Source organism: Palaemon carinicauda, chromosome 19, assembly GCF_036898095.1.
Source record: "Palaemon carinicauda isolate YSFRI2023 chromosome 19, ASM3689809v2, whole genome shotgun sequence".
Classification (NCBI taxonomy): Eukaryota; Metazoa; Arthropoda; class Malacostraca; order Decapoda; family Palaemonidae; genus Palaemon; species Palaemon carinicauda.
This window is the reverse complement of record NC_090743.1, coordinates 113179337-113196498: the sequence shown is the minus strand read 5'-3', so window position 1 is coordinate 113196498 and position 17162 is coordinate 113179337. Positions and strand designations below refer to the sequence as shown.

General features: G+C 37.3%; 1 protein-coding gene across 1 annotated transcript; it reads left to right on the top strand.

Moving 5' to 3' along the window:
* Positions 1 to 9723: 9723 nt before the first annotated feature.
* Positions 9724 to 16831, top strand: LOC137658748 (uncharacterized). The gene is made up of 2 exons (XM_068393773.1): positions 9724 to 13886; positions 14241 to 16831. Exons 1-2 carry the CDS (start codon positions 11652 to 11654, stop codon positions 16686 to 16688), a joined length of 4683 nt encoding a protein of 1560 aa, XP_068249874.1. The 5' UTR covers positions 9724 to 11651; the 3' UTR covers positions 16689 to 16831.
* The last annotated feature ends 331 nt before the right edge of the window (positions 16832 to 17162 follow it).

The window sequence follows — 17162 nt, the reverse complement described above, 5'->3', positions numbered from 1 at the left end:
TGAAAAGAAGGTTTTACATCTCAGGAGATATCCATCTATCAGGAGATTCATCGTTCAAAGCACATCTACACCTTGAAAACAGCATGTTTCATCCGCATAAAACGCCTCATCCATCACGCAATGGATTACACACACACATGCTTCACTACCTGCCATGCCGTCCCTCATTCGATAAACCATCTGTTGCGTAAGGGATTACCCATCACTTGCTACTTCGCTTAATGAATGAAACTTTGCTCATTACACAGACTCCTCTTCTTCCCCACCGTTATCCCTACATTAAGGTGTCAGTTGCCTGATGCGCCCTCTCCAATGCCTTCGATCAAAGGCATCCTCATCCAGCATATCATCTCCATATCATCCTTCACCTTATCTCGCCTTCTAATTCTCTGCCTCCCTCTTGATCTTCTCCCCCTTACGGGTTTTTCCCAAGCCCTCCTCACTCCCTCCCCACCATCCATCCTTAACACATGCCCACACCATCTCAGTCGCGACTCTCTTACCATCTCGGTAATCTTTACACAGACTCATCCATTACAAAACGTGTCAGCCACTTCACCACCATTCATCCCAACGCACCTTTTCTATTACACCAATACATAACAATTCATCTTATGGAAAGTCAAAGGAGATGACTACAGCTGATGTAGCACCGGTATGTAATGATATTCGATCAATCAAACCTTAGAGAAGATAGTATGTTATCATTTCAGCAGCATTTTAAGGATAAGTTATATAATAAGAATGAATTACAAAATATTAAAAAAATTATGGAAATTAACTCTAATTTTGTATAATCTTTAAAGATAATAATGTATTTTTTTAATATGGAATCGATACATGAAATACCAGACCAGGTCAGAAATACAATCACAGCCTTGGGAACACAAAAGAAAATGGAATTCCATAAAAAACGAGTTTATATGAATAAAGAATGCTTGTAGGCAAAACTAATTGAAAATATAATAATCCTGATTTGAACATCACAGCGCCTGCAGAGGTTGCAAATGAATAAATGGTGCAGTTTTGAGTAACAATAAGCTTATGTATGTGACGAATAAACTGCATTCTAATTGAAACATGGTTGTTAAAAAACATATTAAACGTTTATAGGCAAAAATATTAAAAAAAAAATTAGTTATACATACGATTTATTAAAATGCAGTTTCGCAAAGAGCAATATTGCTAAAATAAAAAGCTTGAAACATAACAATCAGATCTCAAGAGAAAAAAAATAGATTCCGACAAAACATCCATTATTCTGTCTTCATAATTGCAACTCCTAATATTCTTCTGTTGACTCCAGCTTTTATATTTCTCAATAATAATATACCATCAATAAAAAAATAAACACTATGCTGTTTAATGGAAAAAAATTGAGGTGTAGACTAACGATAAAAGAAATACATTAACTTAAATGCGAACACAGTACGTATCTTTACTCTTCTCTAACATTTCCTCAACACTATTTCACTTCAAACTTCTAACTATTTTCAACATCACCTACAGTTACTACTACTTACTTCTAAATAAACTAAACACATTCTGAAAAGAAAAAAACAGATAAACGTCTAAACTCAAATACAGTAACTCGTTTAAAGAAACCAAGAGATCATCAATGCTAAGTGTCACTTAAAAGAATAAAAAAGGTTAATTCTAAAGGAATAAAGGGACAAAACCATTTTAAACAAAGTGTAACTTAACCATAATCAGATATCCTTCAGCGCAACAGGAGATAAAAAAATACAATCGAAGAATTAACCAATATTATATATTAGTCTATGATTGGCATGTTCTCTCTCTCTCTGTCTCTCTCTCTCTCTCTCTCTCTCTCTCTCTCTCTCTCTCTCTCTCTCTCTCTCTCTCAGTGTTTAGCTACATATGACTATGCTTATCATCTGTTAGCCGTAGCAATTTTTCCTCAGCAATAAATTGACTACAAAACGGTCCCTTTCCCAAATAACTCGAGTTTCTATTTCCCCTCAAACCTCGTCGACTATTGATCCCCATAAGACCAACCATAAAGGGATTTTTTTTTCATATTCCATTGTACTATCTTGATAATATGCACACATTGAATGACAAAAAGGTAGGAGTAAAAGATTATTAATCTCCCTAACACCTTCAGCCCTAAGACATCGTCGGAGAGAGAGAGAGAGAGAGAGAGAGAGAGAGGAGAGAGAGAGAGAGAGAGAGAGAGAGAGAGAGAGAGAGAGAGGAGAGAGCTTTTTAAACGATCTCCAAAAACTGCAAACCCAATTTCACTTGCGTGAAAAGTGGCGAAAAGTATTGGCCAGGAAAGGAAGTTCAGGGGAGTCTTCCAAGACGATACAAAAGCAGTTGAATTCCCAAAATCTTCCGTTGTTATTCGATGTTCATTCCATTCCATCATATGTCCTACTCTTACATATGAAGTGTATCATTCTAATACTTCTATATCTAAGTCTTACAATCCTTATGTAAGCCCCATTAAGAGGAATGTTTAAACAAAGGTGCCTATTCATAAAAGAAAAATGACAAGTTTATCTTCTGCTTATCAAAGTTATTCAGCAACAGGCAGAATAACATCTTCCATTTCCGGTGTTAATTTATTTGCAACGACTAAATACTTTCATGCGATGTCCTCTCTCTCTCTCTCTCTCTCTCTCTCTCTCTCTCTCTCTCTCTCTCTCTCTCTCTCTCTCTCTCTCTCTGCATTAAAAGACGAATACGTGCTTTTCAAGCACCAACATCTACAAATATAAAAACAAATAGGAAAGAAATAAATAGTAGCGTTGGAGTGAAACTGCAAGCGCCACGCCCTGTCTGACGGATGTTCGAGGGCCATTGCACCGACGGAATCAGACTCTTCAATCTGGTTACCAATAAAGATGAAATCCCATTAATAAAATAACCGAAGACACGGGTAATGCATTTGCCATTTCGTCATTTTCTCTTTCGAAAACCCAGCCAACTGGGTAATGGAAACTTAGTGGTTTAAGATATGGAAATGTAATCAGAAAAACCTCTAAATAAAGCCAGAGCTCGCCAATGCTAAGTGTTATTAAACAAGCAATTTGAAAATAACTGGAGGGGCAGTCACTAGAGCGCAGACCTTAGCAGCGGCAACTTACTTCTCGACCTTGACCTTGAACTATGACCTTAACATGTATTAATTAACGTGGATTTTCATACACTCAAATATGAACCAGGTCTGAAGTCTCTGTAACAACGATGTCCAAACTTTTGGATGATTACGGGAATTAGACATTTTGCTTGACCGTTACCTTGACCTTCCAAAATTTAATAATTTCCAGGTTTTTACATAACAATCAACCACTGTAAGTTTCATTACTCTACGTTTAAAATGGTGGCCAGGAAGTAGTTACAATCAAATAAACAAACACACACACTCGGGCGAAATCATAAACTACTTCCAACTTCGTTGTCGGAGGTGGTAAAGTTTAAGAGCCATAATAGCCCAGATGGGCGATACAATTTTACACAAAAGGTAACTTACCCAAATACTTCAGTACAGCAGGGACTAATAATTACCTCCGCCAACGAAGTTGAAAGGAGGTTATGTTTTACCACCTTGTTTGTGTGTTCGTGTGCTTGCTTCCTGGCCCCAATTTTAATCGTAAAGTAATGAAACTTGCAGTGATTGGCTGTTAGGTAAAAAGCTGGAAATGATTAAAATTTGGAAGGTCAAGGTCATGGTACAGCAAAGATCTAGAAGTAAACTGCCGTGGCGGAGGTCTGGGCTCTACTAAATGCCCCTCTTGTTAAAATACTGTAAAAAAGATCATCTATAATCTATATTAGTCTAAAACTTCCATGCTCTCTCTCTCTCTCTCTCTCTCTCTCTCTCTCTCTCTCCTCTCTCTCTCTCTCTCTCTCTCTCTCTCTCTATATATATATATATATATATATATATATATATATATATATATATAAAATATATATATATATATAAATATATATATACAGTATATATATATATATATATATATATATATATATATATATATATATATATATATATATATATATATATGTATATATATACATATTCCCCTCAGTGTTTTGTTACATATCACTATCCTTGTCACGTGTTCGTCGTAGTAATTTTGGCAATAAATTAACAATAAAAAAAATGACCACAAAATTGTAAATTTGAACAACCGGTAAGAACTCGCGTATCTGATTCCCTCAAAACTCATCTTTTATTGATAATCATAAGATGTGTTAAAAGCTGATGTTTTTCTTTGTATCTTTTTTTGCAAAATATTGATAATAGGTACACATTAAAAGCCAGAAAGGTATAAACAAAAACAAGCTCCCTAACACACTTCAGCCTTCAAACATCGTGTAGAGAGAGAGAGAGAGAGAGAGAGAGAGAGAGAGAGAGAGAGAGAGAGAGAGAGAGAGAGAGAGAGACTGACTTCATTACACTTTACTGCAAACTTTGTTTATGCTAAAAGCCTTGACAAACATTGTTACACAAACTCCAATAATTGCAAATCCAGTTTTGGCAAAAAGATTTGCGCGGAAAGTGGCGAAAAGTATTGGTCTCGACATGAAGCCTTTTTTCTGCACAAGTTCATTGGACTCTTTTGACTGCACTCGAGGTACACCCCCCCCCCACACACACACGCACACACACACACACCAGCTGCTTTACGAAGTTCAAGACGATACAAAAGCAGTTTAATTCCCTAAGTCCTCAGTTGCCACATTTGCTCTTCCTCCCATTCTATCATATGTCCACCTCTTATATATGAGGTTAAACATTCTACATCTTTTTAATTCAAGTCTAAAGATCCTATGCAAGACTTATTCAGAGGAATGTTTCAACAAAGGTGTGTATTCATAAATGTAAACTAAGGATAAGTTTATCTTTTGCTTATCAAATATATTCCGCAATAAGATTAATACCTTGATAACTTGAGATAAATTTAATGTTTGAAGGTATGGAATTCCATAAAAAATTACTTATATATATATATATATATATATATATATATATATATATATATATATATATATATATATATATATATGTGTGTGTGTGTGTGTGTGTGTGTGTGTGTATACATATATAAATTTCTATTACTAATACTCTTGATTTTAATTTTTTTTAAGCAAGCAACATATACTGTTTAAATATCGAATTCACTCTGCCATGGGATCCCAGACACAAATGAGACTTGTTTTATTGATAAATATTTCTGGCCAGCCAAGAATTCGAACCTTTGACATTCAGCCGAGAAGGCGAATGTCTAATGTTTACTCTTATTTCTATCGGTCATAGGATCGAATCCTTGGATGGGCAGAAATATATAAATTTTCCTATGGGTCTGAGATCCCCTGGCAAAGTGAGCTTGAAAGAGTATTTGTGGATTATTTAAAGGAATATATATATATATATATATATATATATATATATATATATATATATATATATATATATATATATATATATATATATATGAAAAATTTGTTAGTAACAGATTACCTCTCCAGGCAAAGCAACAATAGAGGTAAAAAAAATGTGAACCAGAAACTACGAGAAAAAAAAACATATCCCTTACTTTTCCCTTCTGCCCTCAGAGTTGGTAGATCAAGTTTCTATTATATGATCACCAAAGCAAAAAATCTAGATCGGTATTTGAGTCTCTCCGAGAGAGAAAGAGAGAGAGAGAGAGAGAGAGAGAGAGAGAGGGGAGAGAGAGAGAGGAGAGAGAGAGAGAGAGAGAGAGAAAATATTCTATAGCCTTGGAGCAGGGTAATATTGCCTTCATCTTCAATATCCCCATATTCTGTATTGTACCAACCGTGTGTCACACAATTGTACATAATTCCTTTTGTATATATTATGCTTGTATCTTCGCTCTTCCCTCGCACTAAAACGAACATGAAAATTCATGTCTCCGTTTTCCTCTGTAACATTGTCTGTCTTGTGAACTGGTTATGTCCTGTTGCCTTGAGGTTTTGTATATAAGGAGAGCGTTCTATAATAATATAACTCAGTTGATTGCATCCTGCCTTTGAGTTCACAACCCTCTCTCGGCTCCGTCACATTGGTGACACCAACCGTGTGTCACACAATTGTACATAATTCCTTTTGTATATATTATGCTTGTATCTTCGCTCTTCCCTCGCACTAAAACGAACATGAAAATTCATGTCTCCGTTTTCCTCTGTAACATTGTCTGTCTTGTGAACTGGTTATGTCCTGTTGCCTTGAGGTTTTTGTATATAAGGAGAGCGTTCTATAATAATATAACTCAGTTGATTGCATCCTGCCTTTGAGTTCACAACCCTCTCTCGGCTCCGTCACATTGGTGACACCAACCGTGTGTCACACAATTGTACATAATTCCTTTTGTATATATTATGCTTGTATCTTCGCTCTTCCCTCGCACTAAAACGAACATGAAAATTCATGTCTCCGTTTTCCTCTGTAACATTGTCTGTCTTGTGAACTTGTTATGTCCTGTTGCCTTGAGGTTTTGTATATAAGGAGAGTGTTCTATAATAATATAACTCAGTTGACTGCATTCTGCCTTTGAGTTCACAACCCTCACTCGGCACCGTCACATTGGTGACCCCGGAGTGACTCGCTCCTCCCGCCTCCCCATCCCCCCTCCACCTCTCACCGTTACTATGACGCCGTCAACGCATACCTTCTGCAGCAGTACTCGCCGTCGCCAGCCGCCCGTATAGCAACGCCTTTCAGCTCTCTCAACAATCGCTGAGGGACCAAAGGGCTTCGCTCACCCTCGGGAAAATGACCAGTATCACTCGCCTGAAACCTGCCGCAGACGGCTGTCCTCCTGATGTGAACCCACTTCATGACTTTCAAAACTCCATCAACGCCTCCACTCGTGATGAAGAGGACACCTATTCAACTTCAACCGAAGCTGACGTTAATGCTGTAGGACACGCCTATGAACGCCGTAGGACACACGCCTATGAATGCCATAGGCCTATGAATGCTGTAGGACACACCTATGAATGCCGTAGGACACACACGCCTATGAATGCTGTAGGACACACTCACCTATGAATGCCGTAGGACACGCCTATGAATGCTGTAGGACACACTCACCTATGAATGCCGTAGGACACGCCTATGAATGCCGTAGGACACACACGCCTATGAATGCCGTAGGACACACTCGCCTACCCCGTGACGAGCCAGAGCGGCAACACAGCCACCCATCATCCACCACTCGCTTGCACTCCAACCATCGACTTCTACAGCCACTCACTGCCGCTAATCGGCGCAGTTTTTACTACTACCTCTCCAGATTCAGGGCACCTATTTAACATGTTCAGTATGTCATTTTTAGAGGGGGAGCCATGTACCAACCGTGTGTCACATAATTGTACATAATTCCTTTTGTATATATTATGCTTGTATCTTCGCTCTTCCCTCGCACTAAAACGAACATGAAAATTCATGTCTCCGTTTTCCTCTGTAACATTGTCTGTCTTGTGAACTTGTTATGTCCTGTTGCCTTGAGGTTTTGTATATAAGGAGAGTGTTCTATAATAATATAACTCAGTTGATTGCATCCTGCCTTTGAGTTCAAAACCCTCACTCGGCACCGCTACAGTATTTAATTTTCTTATATAAGGAACACCGCATGCTAATAAGTTCTACCTCAACTATCATCCTCCTTGTCTCTAAAAGTTCCTCTCCCGTCCCTCCTTTTCTACTCATCCCTTTCATTACATCTCATTCGTAACAGTCAATTATTCATTCCAATTCGGTTTATATAAATGAAGCAAATTAGAAAGACGAATGACAAATTGAATCCCCCAAACAGAACTGGTTACCTTCATCATATCAATGACACAAATATTGAGATATTTTTATGGTCATATATTTGTCTGTGTAGTAATTATGCATTCTTATGAATGGAATACTATGTTGTACATATATAATACACATCACAGACAATGTATACAGATATATATAAGTATACTTATAACTAAAGCGTTTAGCTCTTTGGTGACCATATACTCGTAGCTACGTATTATCCTTCCGGTATTTAACAGGTATGTATGGAGTGAGATTGGAGGTCCCATGCCCTGTACCATGAACGTCCTAGGGACCTTGTACCAACGGAATCAGACTCTTCCTAGTTACCCATACGACCACTGACCAGACCTAAATCACCTTAAATCTTGCTTGAGTGTCAGTTTGCAAACGTGCAAGTTTTCTGAACGGTTTCAAGAGAATATAACAAAATAAATCATACGTCTCTATACATTTTCGTAGATACAATATTATAATATTGCACAATATATGCCAATAAAAACAGAAATAAATAGTCCTAATGCAATGCAAAATATTATTTCAGATACGTTTTTCTAAAGAGTGATTGGCTATGACTAAAGCTTGGAAAAATCAGATAATCATATCAAGAAAGTAAGAATTCTTGATATTCTTTGCCAGAAGAACTTTTCTGGGACGCTTATGCATCTGTCTGAAACAATTTCTGAAGTCCCCAACCAACTGCCCCCCCCCCCCCCTCTCTCTCTCTCTCTCTCTCTCTCTCTCTCTCTCTCTCTCTCTCTCTCTCTCTCTCTCTCTCTCAGTGCCATAGAAACAATACTCAACGTCATTTGTACTCGAATCGTTGCTACATTTTCATATACATTTTTCAGTTATCGGGAGATTGCGTGTTATTGTAATAAGGAATTTGGATCAAAATTACCATAACATTGGTTAGTAAAAGCATTATTGTGAATTTTTAAAGAAAAGCCTCATTTCTTGACAACTAATATCAACACAATAGTTGTGAAGGACGAACAACTGAATACCATCTGCTCATTATCTATAAAACATACACATGAATCTTCAATTCAATAACACATTAAGTGTAAGTGAAGATATTAAGACTTCCAAGAGGAAACTAAAAATATCATAGATACGGGTTAACGGCTACTCATGAATGGCAGGGGCAAGGGACAGTGACATTACGCTATCGAGAAAGACAATGCACTGGAGACTGATCACATACACACATGATCAGTGTCCAAGCCCCCTCTCCCCCCAAGTTAGGACTAGGAAGAGCCAGACAATGGCTGCCGATGGCTTAGCAGATAGACCTTTAGGCTCTCCCAAACCCCTCCATCCTTAGCTCACAAGGATGGTGAGATTGCAGCGACCAAAGGAACTGCAGAGTTTGAGCGGGACTCGAACCCCAGTCTGGCCTTCACTAGTCAGGGACTTAACCACATCGGCCACCACAACCCCAGAAGAAGATTTATTTCTAGATAGAAGAAAACGCTTAAGGAAGGATCAGTTACTTACAAAGATATGAGAGAGAGAGAGAGAGAGAGAGAGAGAGAGAGAGAGAGAGAGAGAGAGAGAGAGAGAGAGAGAGAGCATATGAATGAATTATTTGAAGTTCTCTGGCATCCTGACATCCAAGGTCATTGACGCCGATATCGTTTATTATAAATAAAAAATAAAAGAATATTTAAATAAAACCAGAGAAGTAAAAATTTTATAAAAGTTAAATAGTGTTAAGAAGACCTGCTTCTGTTATAAATTTAAAAATGCCACAAGCATTGTACGACACATCATGTCCAAGGACCTTGGCAAGGATGAATCTGCCAAGATCCTTGAACATGAGAGAGAGAGAGAGAGAGAGAGAGAGAGAGAGAGAGAGAGAGAGAGAGAGAATATATATATATATATATATATTGTGATATCCCCATATGTTGTACATATGCTAACATATCTGATTTGTCTAAAGTTTATTTTCCATTTTCTTTGTAAATACATCACCTTATTTCAGCGCCATCTTCATTCCATTCTTCTCATTATCTTTTGTTTACACTCACCTTCCTGCTGTAAATCATCCCTGTTTTCTTACCTTACATGTTATAAGGTAACCCCAAATTTATTGATTTTGTTAGAATACATTGTTCTCACCACGAGATTCATCTACCTTACTCACCCATTCACTCTGCATTGCTTATTATTGTTGTTTTGAAGTGCTTTTTCATTATTTTGTTTAACGTAAGGTTAAAGTTTTGTTTACAACATAGTTTATTGTTCCTGTCCTCCAATTATCCTGCTATTGGTGCTTCTGTTGTCTGCAACCAGCTTTAAGAAGATACATTTGATCATAATCAACAATCTTATACACTCGTAATAAGAAACAAGTGAATTTGGAAGTCTACCCATATGACTTCTATTTTGTTGTGTGAAGAGAACTACCGCCCATTGTAAAGGGGTAATTGTTTGCACAGTGGTTCGTCACATAATAGTTGGGGGCCTGTCCGGGATCTGATGTGCGATATGATTTATCAAATTTATATCAAGTGATTGAATCGTGAAAGAACAGTTCCAGTGATTATGAACAGTATCGAGTGTTGTGTTGTGGCGTACCAAGGATAAAGGACGACAGTAATAATTCCAAGGTAAGGTAGATGTCTCGTCTCCCTCTCATTAGACATTTATGTATAATAATGTCTGGGTAGTCATTTGGTTGTAAGAGGAACAAGTCACGCTTAATATAGTTAAGACTTAGGTATGCTGATTGTCCAGCTTCTAAACCACCCTTATTAATTGAAGATGCCCCCAGTAGGTAGCTTTTAAAGTTTCGCCTACTCAAATCTCGTATCCCAGAGATTTCTCATAAAAAAAAAAAAAATCTGAAGCCCTAAGATTTTGCCATTTCTTAAAATCGCCATTCAAAAGTGATATTTAGGAAATAAGTCAAATTTCATTTTGTGATTTATTAAATTAAGTTTCATTATAAGTGAAATTTCCTCCATCTCTATTTCATTATAAAGTGATTTATTTTGTTATATAAATTTCTTAAGTGAAATTAGCCAATTTCCAATTTCGGAGATTTTCGTAATTCTAATCGTTATCTCTAGTCAGGAAATTAACTTATATATTGTTTGGTGTTAAAGGTACTATTTTGGTGTACAAATAACATTTACGTGTCGGTAAATGAATATTTAAATACTTGTTAAATTACTCCTGTTATATCTATAAAGCGCATAGTAAGTATTTTGTCCAGTTTGCGCATTATTCTGATAATCAATTACTTTAAACTAGGTGTTGACTATTAACTAGATACTTTATCATAACGAGAATAATATAGTATTTATATAAATTAAAAGGTAACATTGTAAAGTTATCGAATTAAGCTGGTATAAATTAAAAGGAAATGTAAACTAGAACGTGCTAATTAGGTATGTTTAAAGTAAAAAATACCTTTGCGTTTTAAAGCCTTGTTTACTGATTCGGTAGAATTGTTGTAAAAGTTTGTGATGTTAAGCGTGTCGTTTGAGTAGTTATGAAGTAGTTAGCCGCGTGTTCAAGATCTCGAGCGTAAAAAAAAAAAAAAAAAAAAACATTGTTCAGTTGTTAACAGTGAATAAAAGTTTTATAGTATCGTAAGTTTCGCGAGACTCAATTTTGTATTTAAGCTATTTCTGTGTAATGTGATTTAATCATATAATTTTGTAATTTTGTGATCTCTCGATCTTGTAATTTTGTGATAGCTATTTTGTATTTCTGTGATCGAAAGATTGTTATTTTGCGATCGTATGATCTTATACTTATTCTTATAAAGTTTGGATATTTATTTTAGTTTGTACTTACTTATCTTGCGCCACGGGCGACATTCAAAATGCCTTTCGACTTGCAACAATTTATTGTATCACCACGGGATCATGTGGAATCTCTCACAGTTGCCACAAAAACTGACCTAAAGAATCTAGCTCGCCATTATGATGTACAGGTTCCTGCAACTGCCGTAAAATGTGTAATTCTCAGTCATATTTTGAACTTCCTTGTAGATGAAGATATTGTTCCAGAAGAAGAATTGGCTGACGTTCGAGCTCTAACCGTTACCAATCCAAATGGTGACTTGAATAAACTAAGTCTGCAGCTGGAGTTGGAAAAGATGAAGATGCGAGCCGCAACTGCCGCCGCTGAGGTAGAAGAGAGGAAAGCCGCTGCTGCTGAAAGAGCCGCAACTGCCGCAACTCTGGTAGAACGAGAAAGAGCCGCTGCTGCTGAACGAGCCGCAACTGCCGCCGCTGAGGTAGAAGACAGGAAAGCCGCTGCTGCTGAACGAGCCGCAACTGCCGCCGCTGAGTTAGAAGAGAGGAAAGCCGCTGCTGCTGAGCGCACGGCTGCTGCCGCTGCTTCCCTAGAACGTATCAAGGTGGAAACTGCTTTGGAGCAACAAGAAAAAGAAAGTGAACAGAAAAACAAAGCTCTCCGTGTTAGGCTGCAGATTGAGAGAGAAGCGGCCACAGTAACAGAACGGGATCTGGCATTTATAAGACTGAAAGAAAAGGAAGAAGGTAAGCTAATTCCCGAACCCTTTGATGTGGGCAAGGTGCAGAAATTGCTGCCCACATTTGAAGAACGGGAACCTCATAACTACTTTTCTGTGTTCGAAGACACAGCCAAGAATCTCAATTGGCCTCAGGACAAATGGTATTTGATCATCCGGAACTCATTTAAAGGTAAAGCATTATCTGTATGTGCCACTATGTTAGAGGAACATGATTATTTCATAATTAAACAGGCAATCCTTGATGCTTATTCTATTACTGCGGAAGGTTATAGGCAAATATTTCGTAATAGTCAGAAGCAAGTTCAGCAGACCTTTTTAGAATTTATGAATGGAAAGATTAAACAGTTTCAGAAGTGGGTAGACAAAGTAGATGTCAAAACTTTCGAGCAGTTGAAAGATTTAATAGTAATGGAGGAGTTCTTAAGGAAAATACCAGGTAGCATTAATGTGTATCTAAGAGAGCAGAATGAATCTGACCCTAAGAAAGCCGCTTTAAAGCCAGATGACTATGCTCTTATTCATAAAGTAGGTAAAACCCCATATAGAGAAACTAGACCTAAGGAAACTTGTACATACTGCAAACAAGGACATCATATTTCAGAATGTCCTGATCCACATTGTGCAGCTTCATACTTAAAGAGAAAACCTAATTCCCCTCAATTCTCTCCTAAGCAAATGAATCTGCCCAAACAGGACCCAAAACCTAAGGTGGAGAAGAAAAAGACCTTCCATTGTGCATCACACGAGTCCCAAGCGTTTGCACCCTTCACTTGCTCAGGCAAAATAAATGGTAAACCTGTAACCATACTCAGAGACACTGGATCCTCTCAAACGATCGTCTCTCCTAAAGTAATACGACCTAAAGGTGAAACTCACAGGTATGTTGCAGTTAATGACTTAACCAGTAAGTCTATGTTGCCTCTCATTAATGTAAACCTTCATTGTCCTTATTTCTCTGGAACTACTGAAGTAGCTGTAAATCCAGAACTGTTACCATGCAAGAATGTTGATGTAATCCTGGGTAATGACATAGCTAACTCTGTTGTCTTAACAAACTTAATAGCAGTATCTCCAGGTGATGTTGTACAGGAAGAATGCTTAGCAGTGACACGAAGCAGAAAAAAGGACACCCCTACTGAATCATCATCAAACCCGTTGCCAGTCTCTGAACCTATGGATTTCAACGAGTTGATGAGTACATATAAGATCCAACCTGATTCCTTTAGCTATCAACAAAGGAAAGATGTCACTCTACAGCAGTGTTTCAACCAAGTGAAACCAAAGGATACCAACAAGTGTTCTTATTTTTATATTAATAATGATGTACTAATGAGAAAATTCAGGTCCAGCAAGAACAGTCATCTAGAAACCTGGAAGGATCTATTCCAGGTAGTTGTTCCTAAAGATATAAGACCTCTGATCCTAGAATTGTCTCACTCTGCTGACTCTCATCTTGGTATCACTAAAACATATGAACGCATCAGTCAAGACTTTTATTGGCCAAACATGAAGAATGACATTAAAGAGTACGTAAAAACATGTACAACATGTCAAAAAGTAAGTAGTCCTAATGTAAAAGTACCAGTTGCACCCTTAAAACCTATACTTGTGCCTAAAGAACCTTTCAGTAAGATCATAGTAGATTGTGTAGGCCCTTTGCCTAAGACAAAAAGGGGACATGAATACTTGCTTACGGCCTTATGCCCAACTACCCGTTATCCATTTGCAGTACCTTTAAGAAACATTTCAGCCAAGAACATCCTAAAGTCACTAGTGTCCATATTTACTGTTGTAGGATTTCCAACTGAACTACAATGTGATCAAGGAACCAATTTCATGAGTCATGCTTTTAAAACAGCTATGAAAGATTACCATATAACCCAAGTCTCATCCTCAGCTTACCATCCACAGACCAATGGAGCATTAGAACGCACTCACCAGACCATTAAAAATCTTCTCCGGAAATACATCCATAGTTCAGGTAACGAGTGGGATTGCGATTTGGAACTGATCATGTACATCATACGAGGAGTTCGAAACCAGTCTACTGGTATGTCACCTTTTGAACTACTCTTCGGTCGACGGCCACGAACTATCCTCAGTTCAGTCAAAGAACGCATCCTGAAGTTGGGAGATAATGAGGTACCTATTTCCCAATATATTTCAGAACTCAACAGGAAACTTTCAGATCTTCACTCCATTGCCAAAACTAACTTGATAACAGCTCAAGAGAAGATGAAGATTAACTATGATAAAAAGGCTAAAACCAGAAGTTTCAAAGTAGGAGATGCAGTGCTGCTATACCATCCGATTGCAGGCTCTCCCCTACGAGAGAAATACCAGGGACCTTATACCATCACTCAACGTATCTCGCCAACCAACTATATAATCGCCACTCCAGATAAGCGTAAGTCTACTCAATTAGTCCACATAAACCTCTTAAAGGCCTATTTGTCTCCCTCAACAGCTGAAAGTAAAACTGTAATGATTACTAGTTCCATACCATACATAGATTGTCCTATGGATCAATTTACAGATGATCCAATAACTGCATCTTGGCAGGATTCTCAAAACTCAAAGATCTTGGAAAACTTATCAGACTATCTAAAACCCTTATATGCATCAAAATGTAAATCTTTAGTAGCTTTATTCCATGAATTTCCTAGTATAACTTCAGATAAACCAGGCAGATGCACCATGCTAGATCATGACATCAAACTACAACCAGGTGCTGCACCCATTAAACAAGCTTTCTATCGAACATCACAGAAGAAATTGGGTATCATGAAAGAAGAAGTGAACTACTTGATAAGAGAAGGATTGGCAGAACCCAGTGCGTCACCATGGGCTTCCCCATGTCTCCTAGTAGGAAAGAAAAATGGTAAATTTCGTCTTTGTACCGATTACAGGAAAATTAATAATTTAACAATTAAAGATTCTTATCCTCTACCAAGAATACAAGATATCATTGACCAAGTAAGTAATTCGACCTACTTAACCCAAATAGATTTGTTGAAGGGTTATTACCAAATTAAATTGACAGAAACGGCAAAGGAAATTTCTTCATTTATCACTCCATTTGGCTTATTTAGTTATAACGTACTGCCATTCGGATTAGCCAACGCACCTGCCACCTTCCAAAGAGTAATGTCTTTAATTTTACAGGACTTGGAAAAAGTATTTGTATATTTAGATGACATCATTATTGCCTCTGACACATGGATAAACCATATTCAAAAGATAAAAGAAGTTTTCTCAAGGTTGAAACAACATGGATTAACTATCAACTTAGCAAAAAGTAATTTTTGCAAAGGTCAGGTATCTTACCTTGGTCATCGAGTTGGCAGTGGTAAAGTATTACCCCATGATGCAAATATTAGCGCCATAACTTCTTATCCTGTTCCAACTACCAAACAGGAATTAAAAAGATTTCTAGGTATGGTAGGATATTACTCTAAGTTCAGTCCAAATTTCTCACCATTCACAGGACCACTATTTGCTTTAACTTCTTCAAAAGTAAATTTTTCTTGGAGCCAACAACATGATCAAATATTTAACCAGCTAAAAACTTACTTGTCATCTCCTCCTATATTAATGGCACCTAACCTCACCAAACCATTCTATCTCCAAACAGACGCTAGTGATCTTGGATATGGGGGCATTTTATTACAGCATCCTGCTCCAATAACTGCCATAACAGGAAACCTGCCCCCACTAGCTGATCTGTTACCAGTCTCTTATTCCAGTGGACGATTTATGGGTTCCCAACTAAATTGGCCCACTGTGGAGAAAGAACTATTCGCCATCGTAGCTACCATCCAGAGATACGAGATTTATGTTGATGGACAAGACACGATCTACGTCTACAGCGACCACTCTCCTCTGTCGCATCTCCATAGGTCCACTACTCTCAACCCTAAACTTTTAAGATGGTCATACATACTATCTGCACATAATATCCAAGTAATCGCCATATCAGGACGAGAAAATATTGTGGCAGACTCATTATCAAGGATAACCTCGGTTGATCCTCGGGAAATGGAAAAAAACAAAAACAAGGGGGGGACTGTGATATCCCCATATGTTGTACATATGCTAACATATCTGATTTGTCTAAAGTTTATTTTCCATTTTCTTTGTAAATACATCACCTTATTTCAGCGCCATCTTCATTCCATTCTTCTCATTATCTTTTGTTTACACTCACCTTCCTGCTGTAAATCATCCCTGTTTTCTTCCCTTACATGTTATAAGGTAACCCCAAATTTATTGATTTTGTTAGAATACATTGTTCTCACCACGAGATTCATCTACCTTACTCACCCATTCACTCTGCATTGCTTATTATTGTTGTTTTGAAGTGCTTTTTCATTATTTTGTTTAACGTAAGGTTAAAGTTTTGTTTACAACATAGTTTATTGTTCCTGTCCTCCAATTATCCTGCTATTGGTGCTTCTGTTGTCTGCAACCAGCTTTAAGAAGATACATTTGATCATAATCAACAATCTTATACACTCGTAATAAGAAACAAGTGAATTTGGAAGTCTACCCATATGACTTCTATTTTGTTGTGTGAAGAGAACTACCGCCCATTGTAAAGGGGTAATTGTTTGCACAGTGGTTCGTCACATAATAGTATATATATATATATATATATATATATATATATATATATATATATATATATATATATATATAAAATCCATCCCATAACCAAGCCGTATGTTCAGTACCTAACCCATATAACTATAACTCTTCACCTTCACAAAGACTCAAAATAAATGATAATCATCCAAATAGATTTGCATCTAATGTCTAACTGTGTCTCTCTTT

Coding starts and splice junctions, on each gene's coding strand:
- LOC137658748 (XM_068393773.1), top strand. CDS start 11,652: ATGCCTTTCGACTTGCAACAATTTATTGTATCACCACGGGATCATGTG. Junction 13,887..14,240: donor CATGTACAACATGTCAAAAA/GTAAGTAGTCCT, acceptor TACCATCCACAG/ACCAATGGAGCATTAGAACG.